Source organism: Piliocolobus tephrosceles, chromosome 10 (assembly GCF_002776525.5).
Source record: "Piliocolobus tephrosceles isolate RC106 chromosome 10, ASM277652v3, whole genome shotgun sequence".
Classification (NCBI taxonomy): domain Eukaryota; kingdom Metazoa; phylum Chordata; class Mammalia; order Primates; family Cercopithecidae; genus Piliocolobus; species Piliocolobus tephrosceles.
Window position 1 is genome coordinate 44,761,040 of NC_045443.1, and position 17,130 is coordinate 44,778,169.

The 17,130-nt window shown below is 39.1% G+C and overlaps 1 protein-coding gene across 1 annotated transcript in view; it reads right to left on the reverse strand.

The window, feature by feature from the left end:
• The window catches only part of RPAP3 (RNA polymerase II associated protein 3), a 43,471-nt gene extending 30,235 nt beyond the window's left edge, over window positions 1-13,236 (reverse strand). Inside the window, exons 1-5 of the mRNA XM_023231219.1 lie at window positions 13,150-13,236; window positions 9,843-10,001; window positions 8,610-8,750; window positions 4,770-4,892; window positions 3,430-3,557 (exon numbers count right to left, since the gene is read on the reverse strand). Of these exons, the coding sequence (XP_023086987.1) occupies window positions 3,430-3,557; window positions 4,770-4,892; window positions 8,610-8,750; window positions 9,843-9,995 (545 nt within the window). The 5' untranslated portion in view covers window positions 9,996-10,001; window positions 13,150-13,236. The remainder of the gene's footprint in view (window positions 1-3,429; window positions 3,558-4,769; window positions 4,893-8,609; window positions 8,751-9,842; window positions 10,002-13,149) is intronic.
• Window positions 13,237-17,130: the final 3,894 nt, after the last annotated feature.

Sequence of the window (17,130 nt, forward strand, 5' to 3'; positions counted from 1 at the left end):
CATTGGAGTAGCCCTTTTAATTTCTTTCAAGAACTTTTCCTTTGCATTCACATCTTGGCTAACTGGCACAAGAGGCCTAGCTTTCAGTCAGTCTTTGCTTTCGACATGCCTTCCTAAGTTTAATCATTTCCAGCTTCCAATTTAAAGTGAGAGATCTGCGAGTCTTCTTTCACTTGAATACTTACATGCCACTGTAGGGTTTTGTTTGTTTGTTTGTTTGTTTTGAGATGGAGTCTCACTCTCTCGCCCAGGCTAGAGTGCAGTGGCAGGATCTCAACTCACTGCAACCTCCGCCTACTGGGCTCAAGAGATTCTCGTGCCTCACCCTCTCAAGTAGCTGGGATTATAGGTATGCGCCACCACACTTGGCTAAATTTTTGTATTTTTAGTAGAGATAGGGTTTCACCATGTTGGCCAGGCTGGTCTCCAACTCCTGACCTCAAGTGATGCCGCCCACCTCGGCCTCCCAAAGTGCTGGGATTACAGGTGTGAGCCACCTTGCCTGGCCTCACTGTAGGGTTATTAACTGGCCTCATTTCAATACTGTTGTGTCTCAGGGAATAGGGAGGCCCAAGGAGAAGGAGAGAGATTGGGTTGTGGGGGCGGCTGGTCAATGAAGCAGACAGGATGCACAATAACATATGGGTGTGCTTGATGGCTCCCCAAAACAATTACAATAGAAACATCAAAGATCCCTGATCAGAGATCACCATAACAGATACAATAATAAGAAAAGAAATCTGAAATACTGTAACAATTACCAAAACGTGACACACAGAAACAAAGTAAACACATGCTGTTGGACAAATGGCACCAATAGAGTTGCTTGACTTCCCTGATACAAGGTTGCCACAAACTTCCATTTTGTAAAAACAGTATCTGTGGATGCAATAAAGCGACACACAATAAAACAAGGTATGCCTATAATTCCTAATGGCGAAACATTAGTAGCATTCCCTTTAATGTCAGAAACAAGAATGCCTATTATCACTGCTTTTTCTTGGTATTACATAGAGGTCTTCACCAAAGCAGTTCCACAAGAAAGAAACACAGATTAGAAACAAAGAAAAAAGCCTGAAATTATTCTCAGATGATATGATGGTCCAAAAAGAAAACTCAAAACAATCTAGAGAAATTGCTAGAAATATTAAAAGTTTAGTAAGGTGACTAAACTTAGATGCAATTCTAATCAAAATCCCAGCAGGATATTTTAAGGAATTTGGGAAGATAATTCTAAAAGTTACATTGATGAGTAAAAGTCCAAGAATACCCAAAACATTCCTGAACAATAAAAGGTAGCAGAATATTCAGTATACCAAATATTAAGACTTACAATTATAATGCTATAATAATTAAAGATAGTGTGGAACGGATGTAAGGACAGGCAATAGACCAGTGTAAAGAACAGAGAGATGAGAAAGCAATCTAGGCAAACATGACATACGACAATAGTAGCATGGCAGATCCACAGGAGAAAGCAGGGCTATTCCAAAAATAGAGCTGGAAAAACCTTCAGCATATGTGAAAACGCCTAAATGTGAAAATTAAATCTTAAAAATGTTTAGAAGAAAGTAGAGGAGACTATTATGAACTCAAGCAGCAAACTTTTTTTTGAACAAATCATTTTATAAAGTCCTAATCTTTTCAAAAAATCAATAAGTTGAACTATATTAAAATTGAATGCTTATATTCATTAAAATTCCATAAAGAAGATAAGCTACAAATTGACAGAAGAGAGTTATTATGAAAAAGATCAAAAGATTAGTATCCAGAATAAAGAACTCTCAAAATAAATCAACAGAAAAAGCTCTAAAAAAAATGGCCAAACACCAAATAGGCATTTCACAGGGAAAAAAAAGAAAAAGTGGAAAATATACAAGATGCTTAACCTTACCAACAGTTGAGAAATGAAAACCTAACTAATAGTTGAGAAACCAAAATGGTATTTCAAAGACACAATGAAACGCCATTTTACACCCACTAGATTGACAACAATTAAGAAGCCCAACTATATCAGTGTTGGTAAGGGTAAGAAATAGGCATTATTATACACTGCTAATGAGACTGTAAACTCATCATTTACCTTTGTAACAACTGTGTAACAACAAACTATCTTTGTTATCATCCTGTGAAGCTGAACATCTACACATTTTATGACCCAACACCAAGAAACATATACAAAAATATTCACAGCATTGCTGAAATAAGGAAGGAAAAGACAGAAGGTAGGCAATAAAAAGAGGGACAGAAGGAGGGAAGAAAGAGTGGGAGGGAGAGAGAGAAAAAGAAAGGAAGAAAGGAATGAACCAACAATCCAGCAACACAAGAATAGACATATAATGGTGTATTTCTAAAAAGAAATTATCCTTTGTAACAGTTACAATCAGAGCTCTAGAGCTATATGCATCAAAACAAGAATGAATCATAAAAATATAATAGAGAAATAGGTGAGCCACAGAAAACTACACACAGTATGATATATTTTTAAAGCTCAAAAATAAGCAAGATTATACCATATATTATTTATGAACATATATATATATATAATAAACCATTTTTAAATCAAAAGAATGACAAATATATAATTCAAGATAGTGGTTAACGGGGAGAGAGGCAAGGGACAAGATACAGAAAGGAGCATCAAGGTAACTTCAAAAATAATGGTAACGTTCTGGTTCTTAAGTCGAGAGGGGTGCTTATATAGGTTTATTTTAAATTATTCTCTGCAATTTATGTATGTGATACATATATTGCAGATATCAAATATTATAAAATGTAAATATTTCCCTAATTTTTTAGAAGATTAATATCACAAGTTTCAAAGACATAAAAATATGCTATTTAAATAGTAAAAACTCAGATACCAATAAAATTTGTATTTCCAAATAATTAAAACAGTAAGAATGTCTTCCTTGATGGTGTTTATCTTTTTAAAAAACCCCTATGATAGGTTGGTTACCGGCATATGACAAGACAATACCACATTTATATTCTTCCACATTATTTATTTTAAAAGTCAGTATGACTTAACGACAAACAAATGTTGAAACATATCTTAAGTTTTCCATAATAAATGTTCTCTAGATTAAATAGTGGATAAATAGCTTTTCAAAATAATGGGATATTGATTTCTAAAAATACCCAACTAACTTTTCTAGCTTTGTGAATTAGATAAGAACACTATTACTGAATTTTTAGAAGAATACCTTAGTAAAGTGAGCCATGGGAACAAGGTTTTAGCACCAGATGTTTAAAATGGCTTAAGCAAAATAATTCAATAAAAAGGAGTGAGCTATAAGAATTTACAGGTGAAAAGAAAATGCGATACATTCTCAATCTGCCCTCCACACCTTATTCCAGAAGTTTTTTTAATAAGTCTCCATATATACATAAGACATTCACATTCACACACGTTACAAAAGTCCTTACTTTTTCAGTCTAAAATACGCTGATGCTCTGTTCGTTGGCAACACGGGATTATATGGATCGGCATCCATGCCTTTTGTGTAACAGTCAATTGCTTCATCATATTTTCCTTGTTTGAAGTATTTATTGCCCTGAAAAAAAAGAAAATTATATAAAATGATCCTTTTTACAAATTCTGAAATTCACTACAGTTGACCCTTGAACAACCCAGGTTTGAAGGGCAAGGGTCCACTTAAATGTGGATTTTTTTTCAATAAAAGTCTACATCAAGTGTGCCTGCCTCCCCTTCCAACTATTCTACCTTTCGGCCTCTGCCACCCCTGAGAGAGCAAGACCAACTCCTCCTCTTCCCCATCCTCAGCCTACTCAATGTGAAGATGACAAGGATGGAGACTTTTAAATGATCCACTTCTACATAGTGAAATATATTTATATAAATAAATACACATTCTCTTCCTTAAAATGTTCTAATAATATTTTCTTTTCTCTAGCTTACTTTTTTGTAAGAATACAGTATAAAATACATATAACACATAAAATTTGTGCTAATCAACTATTTGTGTTATCCATACTGCTTCCGGTCAACAGTAAGCTATTAGTAGTTAAGTTTTTGGGGGAGTCACAAGTTATATGCAGACTTTTTACTGCATGAGGCACTGACCCCATACTGTTCAAGGGTAACTGTATATGGTCATTGTATGGGCACAAACCAAGAGCCTAGGCAGAAAAATGAGTAAAATACCTAGCATTATATTCCTTATTGACAATGCCAACCTACAGAAATGTAACCAAAAAAAAGCATCAAGAGTTTAATGTGAAAAGAGTTCCACCTTTGTGAAAGTAATACAGCTGGTTTTATAATAATGAGGCATCCCTCAGGGAGATACTGAACATTCCAAAAAGTAACCAAAGATAGCCTTTGATACCTGGGAGTGGAATATAACAGTTATGCCAAGAATCACACACTAATTTCAAGTTGCTTCAATCTACTACTAAAAACACTGGACAACTCCAGGTATAGTCTAAGCATTTTACATAAAACAGTTCACTTACTACTCCTAAGAACCCATTGAGGTTGGTAATATTATTATCATTTTACAGATGAGATAACTGAAGTTCAGAAGTTTAAAGAACTTATCAGAGATTTGAACCCAGGTAATCTGGCTCCAGAGCATGTACCCCTAACCAATGTTACACTGCCTCCAGAGAGGGATGTAGCCAATAACAACAGAAAGTTTAAACACCTACTAAAACTGTGCTCAAGAAACTTTAGGGTCCACATGATTTTCAACATCTCCTGCTTACCTGAAAAAAAAAAAAAAAAAAATCTAAGTAATTAGTACCTTTTCTTTTAAAACAAGAGCCTTTTGTGAATCTACATGAATCCCATCTTCTTCCGACTCTGATTCTTGAGACAGAGACTCATGGGTACTATCGTCTTTGTCAAGCTCATCAAGGATACTGTCCTAAAACCAAAAGGAGGAAAACAGTGGTCATAATTATATGATTGGGGGGGGAAAAAAAGACATACTAAAAAAATACACTCAAAAGAATGTAAATTGTTACAATCTAAGGACCTACAGGCTTACAAAGCAAACCAAATCTCTCATTGTTAAGATTATATCCAGAGAAAAAGATGCCTTTGTTTAGAAAACCAAGATGCAAACTAAGAATCTGACTACGAACTCATAAAGCTAAGTCAACAGACTGTACAAATCACCCCTAAATCACAAACTATTAGCAGTTAGGTATTATGGTTTAAAGGAAGTTTGCAAATAGCCCTAAACTAATATAATTAGCACCCATTAGCAGAGAAAGTTTTTTAAAAAATTGTTTTTCTTCCTTATTTTAAAACAAAAAACTGCTATTTTAAAACTGCTATTTTAAAACAAACAAAAGAAGAGCACATTAACTCCTAATCTTCACAATAACCTATGAGGAAGGTATAATTACCCATGTTTTCCACTTGAGGGAACTGAAATGCAGAAGTTAGTTAACTCATTCGAGGTCACTCAGCTAGTAAGTGACCAAGTCTACTTCCTCCAAGAGCTGTCAATCGCTATGTTATACTGTCTCTGAGGGTATTCCAAAATATAGCTGCCTCTACCAAAGGAAAAATAAAAAATGTGCTAGTACCACGATTCTCAATCTCTTTTGACCCACACTACTTTCATGGTAATAAATAATTTCATAGACTGCCACTAGAATTTTTCTCTTATTTTTTATATGATAAAACAATGATTTTTAGTAAGATTTTATTTTTATTTTTATTTTTGAGACAGCATCTGGCTCTGTTGCCTAGGCTGGAGTGCAGTAGTGTGATGTCAGTTTACTGCAACCTCCAACTCCCAGGCTCAAGCCATCCTCCCACCTCGCTCTCCCAAGTAACTGGGACTACAGGCGTGCACTACCATGTGCAGCTAGTTTTTTATTTTTTGTAGAGACGGGCTTTTGCCACGTTGGCCAGGCTGGTCTGGATACTAAGCCCAAGCAATCTGCCCACCTCAGCCTCCCAAAGTGTTGGGATTACAGGCGTGAGCCACCACGATGACCATTAGAGTTCATTAAAGCACTTTTAAACACAAACTTTATTATGTAAACAAAATCCTTTTTGCATTCAAACACTATTTTAAAGTTATTTACATAAGAAAAAAACAAATTGCTTATAAAAATAAAAAAACTATGCATAGTTTCATTAGATGAACATTGAAACATGGATTAAAATTTAGCTATGTGTTTTAGCATGAAGATTCTAGAAATACCACCAGCCTACCAACATTGTAGCCAGGATTATCCAACCCTGCTATGCTGACATGTATAGAAAACTAACAGCAGCAGAACACTAAAGCAGCTGCTCAGATCTGAACTAGAAAGAAATGGGAATTAAACAACTATATCTTGTATAGAGACACTAAAATGACAATTGAAAGCTATGCAGTACAATCTTGATGGCATTGTCCACATACAGCAGGAGCTTAATCAGTATCTGCTGAATGAGTAAATGCCTGTGTAGAAAACACCTCTATAAGAAATCATCTGAGATGATGCCTTTCAGGAAAGGACATTATAAGAAGACACCAACTGATGAAAAGGAATAGGCTATAACAAAAAGTCACACACACAAAAAAATGAAGACAGTCTACATGACACTTGAGAATAAATTCTATTTTCAGAAAGTATTTCCAACAGTGATAAATCCAAGACCCAAAATTTTACTTCTCCTATATTGGGACAATCCTGAAGCAGATGGCAAACTAAATAAAAGCCCCAGCTCTCTCTTAATTAGCCTTAGTTTTATTAAGAAAAATACCACACAAATAATTTGGAAAACTGTTTGACAGTATTTTCTAAAGCTAAATGTATTTATAAACTATGCCCCAGCAAATTCCCTCTAGGGTGTTTATATCCATCAAAAGACAAGTACAAGAATATTCACAGCAGGTTCATTCATCATAGCCCCAAATCACCAACAATACAAAAGTATTATCAATAGAAGAACGGACACAAATTAAGACATCCACACAATGGAATTCTGGTCAGCAATGAAAAAGAACTGCTGCTACTCACAATATGGATCTCAAATAATGATAGCGAAAGAAGCCAAACTTAATGCATACTGTAAAATACATTTATATGAAATTCCAAAACTGTATACAGTATGAGAGGTGAGAACAGTGGCTAATTTTGAGAAGTCATCTACTGAAAGTAAGGCCTCTGCGAGGCTGGAAATGTTCTTTTTGTTTCTGTTTTTTTGAGACAGAGTCGCCCAGGCTGGAGTGCAGTGACGTGCACCGCAACCTCTGCCTCCCGGGTTCAAGCCATTCTCGTGCCTCAGCCTCCCAGAATGTTCTATATCTTGATCTGAACAGTGGTTTCACAGGTGTACACTTGAGTAAAAATTCAGGAAGATGCACACTTAAGATTTTTGGACTTTATGCACATTATACCTCAGTAAAAATGTTAAACAGAAAAATGCAGAGAAAATAATAAACAGAGAAATCAGACAGTGGTTACTTCTGGGAGGAGAAGGGAGAAAAGAACATGAGATCAGAAAGGAGCACACCAGTAGCTTCAATGATATTGGAAAAATTCTCTTTAAGTCAGATAGTAGGTTCATGTATTCATTTTATTACTACGCTTTAGAACATATATCTCTACATATTCTTTGGTATGAATCAAATATTACATAATAAACACTTGTTTAAAAACTAAAGAGGAATATATATTCCAAATTCATCAGTTGGTTATCACATCCCCCAACATACATACCCCTAACCAAATCAACCCTTAAAGTAGATCAAGAGTGCAGAATAGGGCTGGCCAACAGGTTCTCTTTCACAGGCTGACACGACAGTGGCTGCTTAAACCACTGGTAAAGGATTGTAAGGCAGAGCACTGGTGGTGATTCTCCAAGTATGTTGTGTATCACACGTGGGAGATGGGAGGACACACATCTGCTATCCCAGTCTGGAAGGGTAAAGAAGCCCAATTTCCTGGGATCAAGATAGGCCTATGTTTATTGTTACACAGCCCCAGTCCTAAGACTAGACACAAAGGCATTCTCTTTTAACAGATTACTGCAGGTCCTTCAGTTTACAACAAAGACATCTGCACAGTCATTCTTTTCTGGGAGTATCTTAGAATTCTGGCTGTTTAGGGGTTAGACAAGGTGGTGAAGAGGGGAGCCGTACGACTATAAAGGGATGGCACAAAGGGAATCTTTGTGGTGGTGCCATATATCTGCATCTTAATTGCGGTTGGGTAATCCAAACCTACACGTGGGATAAAATAACATAGAACCATACACACACTATACCAATGTCAATTCCTAGTTTTGATACTGTATACTACAGCTAAGAAAGATGTAACCACCAGAGGAAACTGGATGAAGAGTACACTGGATAAATACTAATAAGTAAATAAATAGTAATTTTTGTAAAAAGAAAGAAAAAAAGAATAAAATCCTGGCTGTTTTAGCCACGATTCGCTGAAAGAGGATTGCAGGAAAAAATATTATCTCATTAAAGAGCTATGTAAGTAAATGTTTATTCCACATAAAATCATATATAAGAGAAAGACACAGGCCATAACCCTACATTATTCTTCACTTAACCCTTGACTATTAGCTAACTCCCAGAAAATTTCACTCAAATATTAACAAGCAAATGACTAGATTAACTTACCACATCAAGTTTTGCCCATGCCTCATAATCATAAGATTTTATCCTGTTTTTTGTGTTTTCCTCTTTGGTTTTTTTGGAAGGCTCTTTAGCTTTGCCTTTCTTCTTTTTCCTAAAATTCCCATTTCGAATAGGAGGTAAATTCTGAGGAGGAAAAAAAAAAAAAAAACACAAAGTTGTGAGTATTATGCTCTGTTACTCTTTGTATAACTAGCTATGTTTAAAATTCTCACTATGTTATATTTTCTTATAAGAATTAATTTTAAAGTGTTTAAAAAGACCAATTTACCACCTTCACTTATAATAATTATGTTTGAAAAGTTTAATTCATACTTTGATGAGTGTTGAACATTGTTCAGTCACAAGAAAAAAGTATTACCTAGAAATTCTAATTATACCTTTAATTTGCAATCCTAAACTCAAACTTCAAAAACGACCTATCTTCAGCCTTAGTACAATGAACCAGCAGTAATGCAAACGCAAACTGAACTGCCTCCATATTATGTACAGTATGAAAAACCCAGCCATATTTAAATGCACTGTCTTAAAACTTTTGGTTGAACCTACGTACTATTTGCATTTTTATGACAATATGGTATGTTAATATATCATCAGTATATAACTACACATATTTTTATACACACACACCTCTATATATTTTATGATGTTAGTCATTTATTTACCTCTAAGTATTATCACATGATCATCCTTTCGGTAACTATTCACTAAGCCTTAAAACATAGTAATATATTTAATTATTACAAAGACTTTTTGAAAAGCAGAATTTCTAAAAATATTGACAGTGAGCCGGGCATGGTGGCTCACGCCTGTAATCCCAGCACTTTGGGAGGCTGAGGTGGGTGGATCACTTGAGGTCAAGAGATTAAGACCATCCTGGCCAACATGATGAAACCCCGTCTCTACTAAAAAAAAAAAAAAAGTAGCTGGGCATGGTGGTGCGCACCTGTAGTCCCAGTTACTCAGGAGGCTGAGGCAGGAGAATTGCCTGAACCCAGGAGGTGGAGGTTGCAGTGAGCCCAGATCGCACCACTGCACTCCAGTCTGGTGACACAGTGAGACTCCGTTGCAAAGAAAAAAACAAATAAAAAGAAAAAACAAATCGACAGTGAAGCAAATCACTTCAATTTCAGTATTTTCACAAAACATTTTTAAAAGTTATGCTTTATTTTTATAAAAATAGTTTTGGTGGATCTTAATTAGGAATTCTTAATTTACCTCTTCAGGAACACCATTCTGTCTTCTTAGTTCCATATCCTTTTGTTTAATGTCTTTTTCCCAGTTTTCTAAATCCCTCATAAAGTCTTGTAATTCTTCCGCATTTTGTTTCACTTGTAGTTGTAATTCGATTGCTTTATTTGCTGAAGTCATTATGGCCTGCAGAGTTTTGAACAACCAGCCTCTGATAAGAATAGGCCTATTTGGTTTATTTTTCTGAAAGCTAGCTAATTATTTTTTACCACTTCATAAGTGGCCAAGACACCTGGACAGAAGAGAGCCAACTGATGCTGAACAAAAAAAACTCAATATAGTATTTTAAAAATAAATCAGTTGCTGAATAAACAAATGAAAAATAGACAAGTTTGAGCATCCTTAAAAGGCAACATTAAAGAAAGGTAATTGGGAGAAAAATCACTGAAATTATCAAGCAGCCTGTGGTAGCAGACAGGCTAGGCTGCTCATCTCTGGAGTTGAGCAATTACCTCCTTTATTTCTTTTTCTTCCAACATTTAACTTCTAGTATGTGAAAGGCCCTGAATCAAGATTTAGGGATGCAAAAACAAGAAGAGGTCCCTTGTGTAGCAGAGAAGAAAAAAATATATAAAGTACCAGTAACAAAATACGTTAGGCAGGGTTTCTCAACCTTGGGACCACTGACATTTTGGGCCAAAAAAGTTGTCGTAAGAGTGCTGTCCTGTGCACTGCAGGATGGTTGGCAACATTTCTGTCCTCTACCAACCAGGTGCCAGGATCATCCCTTTCCCTCATGGACTGTGACAACGAAGAATCCCAGACACTGCCAAATGTTCCCTGAGAGGTAACATTTGAACCCTGTGTGGTTGAGAACCCTGTGTGAGAGGTACGTACAGACGCTACGGAACTGACAGCAAAAAAATAGGTATGGATCAGATGGTAGGGTGGCAGAGTCAACGAAGGAGACCCCAGAGGTGTTGGAACTTAGCTGGATTTCAAAGGGGCCCACCAAGTGACTAACAGGGAGGAGAGGGCAGGCAGAGTGAGGAATTATAAAGGAGAATGAAGAAAGAGAAGATTAAAGAGGCGGACATGGGACAGACTTGAAATGGCAGGCCATGAGGTATAACCTATATTCTGAAAGTTATGTGAAAGTATCAAGGTAGTAAAATAAAAAGAACTTGATGACTGATTAGACTGAGGTGTTGGAGAACACAGAAAGACTCAAACAGAGGCCTAGATTTCTGGCTTGGGAGCCTGGTAAGATTACTGATGCCATTTTGAGTCAAGAAATACAATGGTAAAAGGAAAAGAGGCATCTGTTGGAGGGCAAACAGAAAGTCAGATTATTTGTTTGGGATATGCTGAATTTGAGTGCTAATGGGGCGAGGAAATATTCCATAGGTAGCTATATAGGACTAGAGATAAATTCCGGTGTCACTAGCATAAAGGTAGAAGCTAGAATCAAGGATGTGGCCATGTTTAACCATTGTGACAACTGGGGAATGGAGTGAACCTGGAGAACACTAAACGGAGGAAGAGATGCCAAGGAAGAAAAAAGTAGGCAGTAGCACCTAGACAGCTGGGACGAAAACCTACACTGTACTGTTACAGATGACAAAAAATGAGTTCAAGAAAGTGAGAGAGGTTAGCAGTGCCAAATGGCACAGAGAATACATAGAGGGAAAGAAAGTGCATTATGTTTAGTCATATAAAGACTATTCAGAGTTGCTGGGCTTTTTTTTGTTTGTTTTGTTTTGTTTTTTTTTAAGACAGAGTCTCGCTCTGTCGCTGAGGCTGGAGTGCAGTGGCATGAACTCAGCTCACTGCAACCTCCACCTCCTAGGTTCAGGTGATTCTCCTGCCTCAGCCTCCCGAGTAGCTGGGATTACAGGTGCAGGCCACCACGCCCAGCTAATTTTTGTATTTTTTTTCAGTAAAGACGGGGTTTTACCATGTTGGCCAGGCTGGTCTGGAACTCATGACCTCAAGTGATCCGCCCACCTCGGCCTTCCGAAGTGCTGGGTTTACAGGCATGAGACACTACGCCTGACCTCTATTCAGAGTTTCATTGAGATTTTTTTTAAAGGGCGGAAGGCCAACCGCTGTGGCTCATGCCTGTAATCCCGGCACTTTGGGAGGCAAAGGTTGGGGGGCAGGGGGAATAGCTTGTGCTCAAGAGTTCGAGATCAGGCTGGGCAACACTTCGAGATCCCCGTCTCTACCAAAAATACAAAAATCAGCCAGGTGTGGTGGCGGGTGCCTATAGTTCCAGCTACTCAGGAGGCTGAGGTGGGAGGATCGGAAGATGGAGGCTACACTGGGCGGTGATGGCCTCAGTGTACTCCAGCCTTGGACAAAAAAAAAAAAAAAAAAGGAGGGGGGAATGAAATGAGTTAAGCAAATGAAATTAGAGTACATTTGCCTTTGATAATGTAAGACCTGTTCTTGAGCATCGTCTGGGGGAAGAGGAACAAAGTAAAAGATACAGGAAAAAGGATGAGTGATGGGGCAAAGTCTCCAAAAAGGTGGAAGAGGATTCAAAGCTTGAGGGAGAGGGGAGAGAAGGTGGGAGGGAGAGAGACGGAATTAGAAAAACATTTGTTTAGGACAGTGAAAAATACCTCACTAAGAAGGGACAGTTGCAGATGCAGATAGGTCTTCTGACCCATAGCCTCAACAACTAAATTAGGTCTAAGTTTCTTTCAGGCAGTGTCCATGTTGGATCATACGTGTACATCTCATTCAAAACCAACACTGGTACAACGCTTTGTTGGGGACTCAACTAAATGAATAAAAGCGCAACAAGTCAGTCAGATACTGATGGGGGTTAGATGCTTTTCCATTTCACCCATCACCGCTGCTGCTCGAGCAGGCCCAAAAACTCTCCCAGGGACCCTGCGATGGGGCAGGGGTGCGAGCCAGCAATCAGAAACTACCAGCGCTTGGGGTATCACTTTCACACGCGCAGTCCGGGGGAACGCCGCACACCCACGCCGCAAGGGGGCGGGTCCCACCGCCGTCTTTGCGGGAGGGCGGCTCTGCCTTCCCTAGCGCTGCAAATCGCCCAATACCCCGGGCAGCAGAGTGGAGGATCCGTTCGCAAAGCAGAGCGCGTAGGCCCGTGTGGCGAGGGCGAGCCCCTCCCGGAACGCGCACCCCGGGACGCCGCTACCCTGGACACCGACGCACTGCCTCAACGTGCGCCTCCACCGCTAGTCCTAGCCCGCCCCGCCTCACCGGTACCCATAACCGCTACCTCTCTTCCCACCGGCCACCCCAAGGATTTCCTACGCTGCTCCAGGCAGCGAGGACCGCAACGCCTGCTCACCTGACCAGGCCGTAACCCGCCGCACTGCAGCCCCGTCAGCCCCGCAGTGACTCACGCAGAGCCCCGCCTCCTGCGCTTTCCCACAAGTCCCCGCGGCCTCGCCCCGCCCCCTTTAGCCTGGGCTTGAGCGCGCGCAGGAAGTAAGCTTCGTGACTTCCGTCTCAGGATGGAACCAGCTTGGTGGCCTGAGGGTATGTAAAAGCAATACCTGAGCCTTCTGCCTGCTTCCAATATGACTAAACTTAATAGGGGATAACCCAAAAACTGCAGGGTCATCCTGATTTTCTGATCTCCAAAACAATAAAACCTTGACTATTTGACTCCCTTCAAACAGTTTAAACTCTAATATTTACCTTGCTAATGTCTAACGATTTGTCTGACCTTTGTGAGTATAACAACATGTGAGGAAGTTACTGTTTTTCCACCATGAACAGACTACTGTCAACTGGTAATCCTGATAATTTTATGGTATTTTTTTTTTTCTTGAAGTACTGGTATTTGGCAAACTAGTCCTTCCGTCTAACTCCCTTGCATCTTTTGCAAGTAAACTCGTTTTCTGAGTGAATCTATCTCTGAGTCTTTCTTTGACATGTGCCAGTGTTACACTCTGTCTTTATATATGCCCTGGCTTACAGAGAAAAAAGAACGAAACTTTTAACACTTTTTGCTTCTGCTTCCCGTGTGAGGGAGTCATCCTTGCAATGACAACTCTTAAACGAAAGCAAAACAAAAATAACTGCAGAAGTCCACAAAAGCAAACACAAACAAATGAAACTTTTCATTTAAAACAGGACTGTAACCTCAAATATTATCCTCAGAATCCAGATCGGTGGTTCTGTCTTGACTGAACTTTGGAATCACTTAGGGAGTGTATACATATACGTGTGAGTGTGTGTGTGTGTGTGTGTGTGTGTGTGTATACTGATTTCTGTGTCCTATCCCAGAGATTCTGATGTAACTAGTCTTGAGTGAAGCCAATCAGAATTTTTTAAAGCATAGGATACAGCTGTGCGTTTGAAGCTGGAAGCCACTAACCCAGGCGCTGATCAATGAAGAACTAGGCTGGGGTCCTCTCTTACAAGGTCATATCATTAGCACATCCTTCCCATTGTTTAATTATTGGTATCTTTATATTTTAAAATCATGGTAGTCAAATCATTAAGTGTATGTCAAAGTATTTCTAATGAAATTATTCTTTGGTTGTATTAGGGAGATAGAGAACTTTTTAAGAATTTTTTGTTAAGTATTTAAAAACAAATATTGCTTGATTGGTGTTTTTAACAAAAGCAACCACATTTGGTTTATTAATTCTGGCAGAGTTGATTGAGATGAGAGATAAGGGACTAGCTGGCTACTCTGGTAAAACCTCATAGACCATTAGGTGACCACTCTTTTCTCTCTCTCTTTTTCTCTCTCAAACCACATAATAATCAGAAGTAGCTTAATGAATATAGTCAAAGTGAGAAAAGTTAATCAAATGGTTTTGATGGTCATCATCACCTAATTCTGAGGCTCTTGCTGTCCCACAAAACCTGTGCCTGCAATGGCAGCCTTCTCTGCTGTGAGCTCAGACCGAGGCCACCTTAAGTTCTTTCCTAGATTCCATGCAGACCTCCCCACTTCTATTGGCAGTTATCTTCAAATGGATTTCAACAAAATGTGTAAATCATGCCTTTCTTTTGTGTCTGTTTTATTCATCTACTCCAGTCATCTCAATTGAACTTACCATTAATACCTAAATAGTTATTTTCAAAGAGACAAACCTCTTTATGTGTTTTATATGTTGAAATTGTAATGGTCAGTGGAAATAAACAGGAGTGTTTATTATTGCAACATTAAAATGCTGCAATTAATGATTGTAAATGCTATTAATTTGAATATCCAAAACAATTATTGGGATCTTTCAAATAGTTAAAGAGTCTGACAGTTAATGTAAATCTTAAAGGAAGTATTGGCTGGGCGTGGTGGCTCAAGCCTGTAATCCCAGCACTTTGGGAGGCTGAGACGGTCAGATCACAAGGTCAGGAGATCGAGACCATCCTGGTTAACCCAGTGAAACCCTGTCTCTACTAAAAAATACAAAAAACTAGCCGGGCGAGGTGGCGGGTGCCTGTAGTCCCAGCTACTCGGGAGGTTGAGGCAGGAGAATGGCGTAAACCCGGGAGGCGGAGCTTGCAGTGAGCTGAGATCCGGCCACTGCACTCCAGCCTGGGCAACAGAGCGAAACTCCATCTCAAAAAGAAAAAAAAAAGAAAGGAAGTATTAACTGAGTAACTTCAGGAAGAAAATGAACCTTGGAACTTCCTGTTATGGAGATACTATGTTAAGTTTGGTTGCATGTGACAGAAAGCCCAAAATAAGACTGGCTTAAACATGAAAGATTATTTCTCTTTCATATAAGACTGAATATAAGCAATCCAGGACTAGTGTGACAGTTCCAGTGTGAGACCCAGGCTCCTTCCTGACTGCTCTGTGATCTTCATCACATGGCTTTCATTCATGGTTCAAGCTGGCTGCTCAAGCTCCCACGATCTTGTCTGAAATCCAGTCAGCAGCAAAGGGCAAGAGTGGGAATAACGGTACCCCCTGCCCATTAAGAATACTTCCTTTTGCATGCCATTGGTGAGGACATAGACACACGCCTACTTCCAGTTGCAAGGGAGGTCAAGAGTCTGTACTCTTGACAGTCATTTGTGTACCTAAAAACTAAGAGTTCAATGAATAAGGAAGAAGAGGAGAGCAGACACTGAGGGGTAACCAGCAGCCTCTGTAAGGGGTCTTAATAAATATTCTTTAAAAAATAATGAATGAATAAGTGAGTAGATACTACTAGAAATCCAGGCTCACTACAACATAAGGAAAAGGGTTGAATTTGCAATCCTGATTCTGCTACTGACTAAGAATGTGACTTAATCTGAGCCTCAGTTGTCTAGGTAAAATTAAAGTGGTGAAGATAAAAATACCCACCAGATTGAGAAAAGGACTACTTAGCACAGCTTGGGACATGGTAAGAGCTTAACAAATGTTAGTTCTTACCCTTCTCTCCTGCAAAGCTAAGGCCCAGACCCTGGAATACAGTGCTCTCTCCTACATTTTTGTCTTTCTATCTCCTACTGGACTACCTGGAAGACCTCTGAAGAGGCCTATGAAGAGCACAAGTACTGGGCACCAGTAGGTGAAGGTTAAGGCTGATAGCAGGGATAGCAAATTGCCTCTCCCAGTATAACATTAAATCTGTATCATAAGTGAGACAATTATTACTATAAGAAAGACTAGCATGTTATTTCACATTCCTTATCTCATAATAATGGTAATATTATCCCCATTTGACTGGTGAGGAAACAATCTGAATAATTAAGAAATTTGCTCATATGGCCAGTAAGCAACAGAGCCTGGCTAGGTACCTGGGCAACATGACTTCAGAGCCTGTACCTGTTACCCCTGTGCTCTGCTGACTCACTGTCTTGCCTGTTGACTGTGAACATCCCTGGGAAAGGGCAGGACACAGCCCTGTTTCATCCATCTGTAGTCTATAAACTTGCCAGAGGTATCCCTTCATATCTGACCATTTTCTAGCATTGTGACTTAAGTAATCTGTTTACAGATAAGAAGTCTTTTTCTGTATCTCTTTAGCATCTCCTCTTCCCCCAGTGTAGTCAACCTCTGCAACCACAGAAGCTACATCCAGAAATGTCCTTATACTCCTGTGTATGTGATCAAGGGAACTGGTTATTGGGGATGGAGACCACCAATCTCCATTTACCCTCCGCCTCACTATCTGTATGCAATGCTCCTTCCACTCTTCATGTTACAGAATTCTCTCCCCTCTTGGCTAGAGAGACTTAGTGAGTCAACAGGGACTTCACCCAGATACCGCATTCTTCAAGCCATTCTGAAAAGACTCTAGAGCAAAAGTATCACTCCCAGCCCTGCTCCTGGGAAAAGGCAGGGAGACAGACAGTGGAGGGAGGCCGTATACAA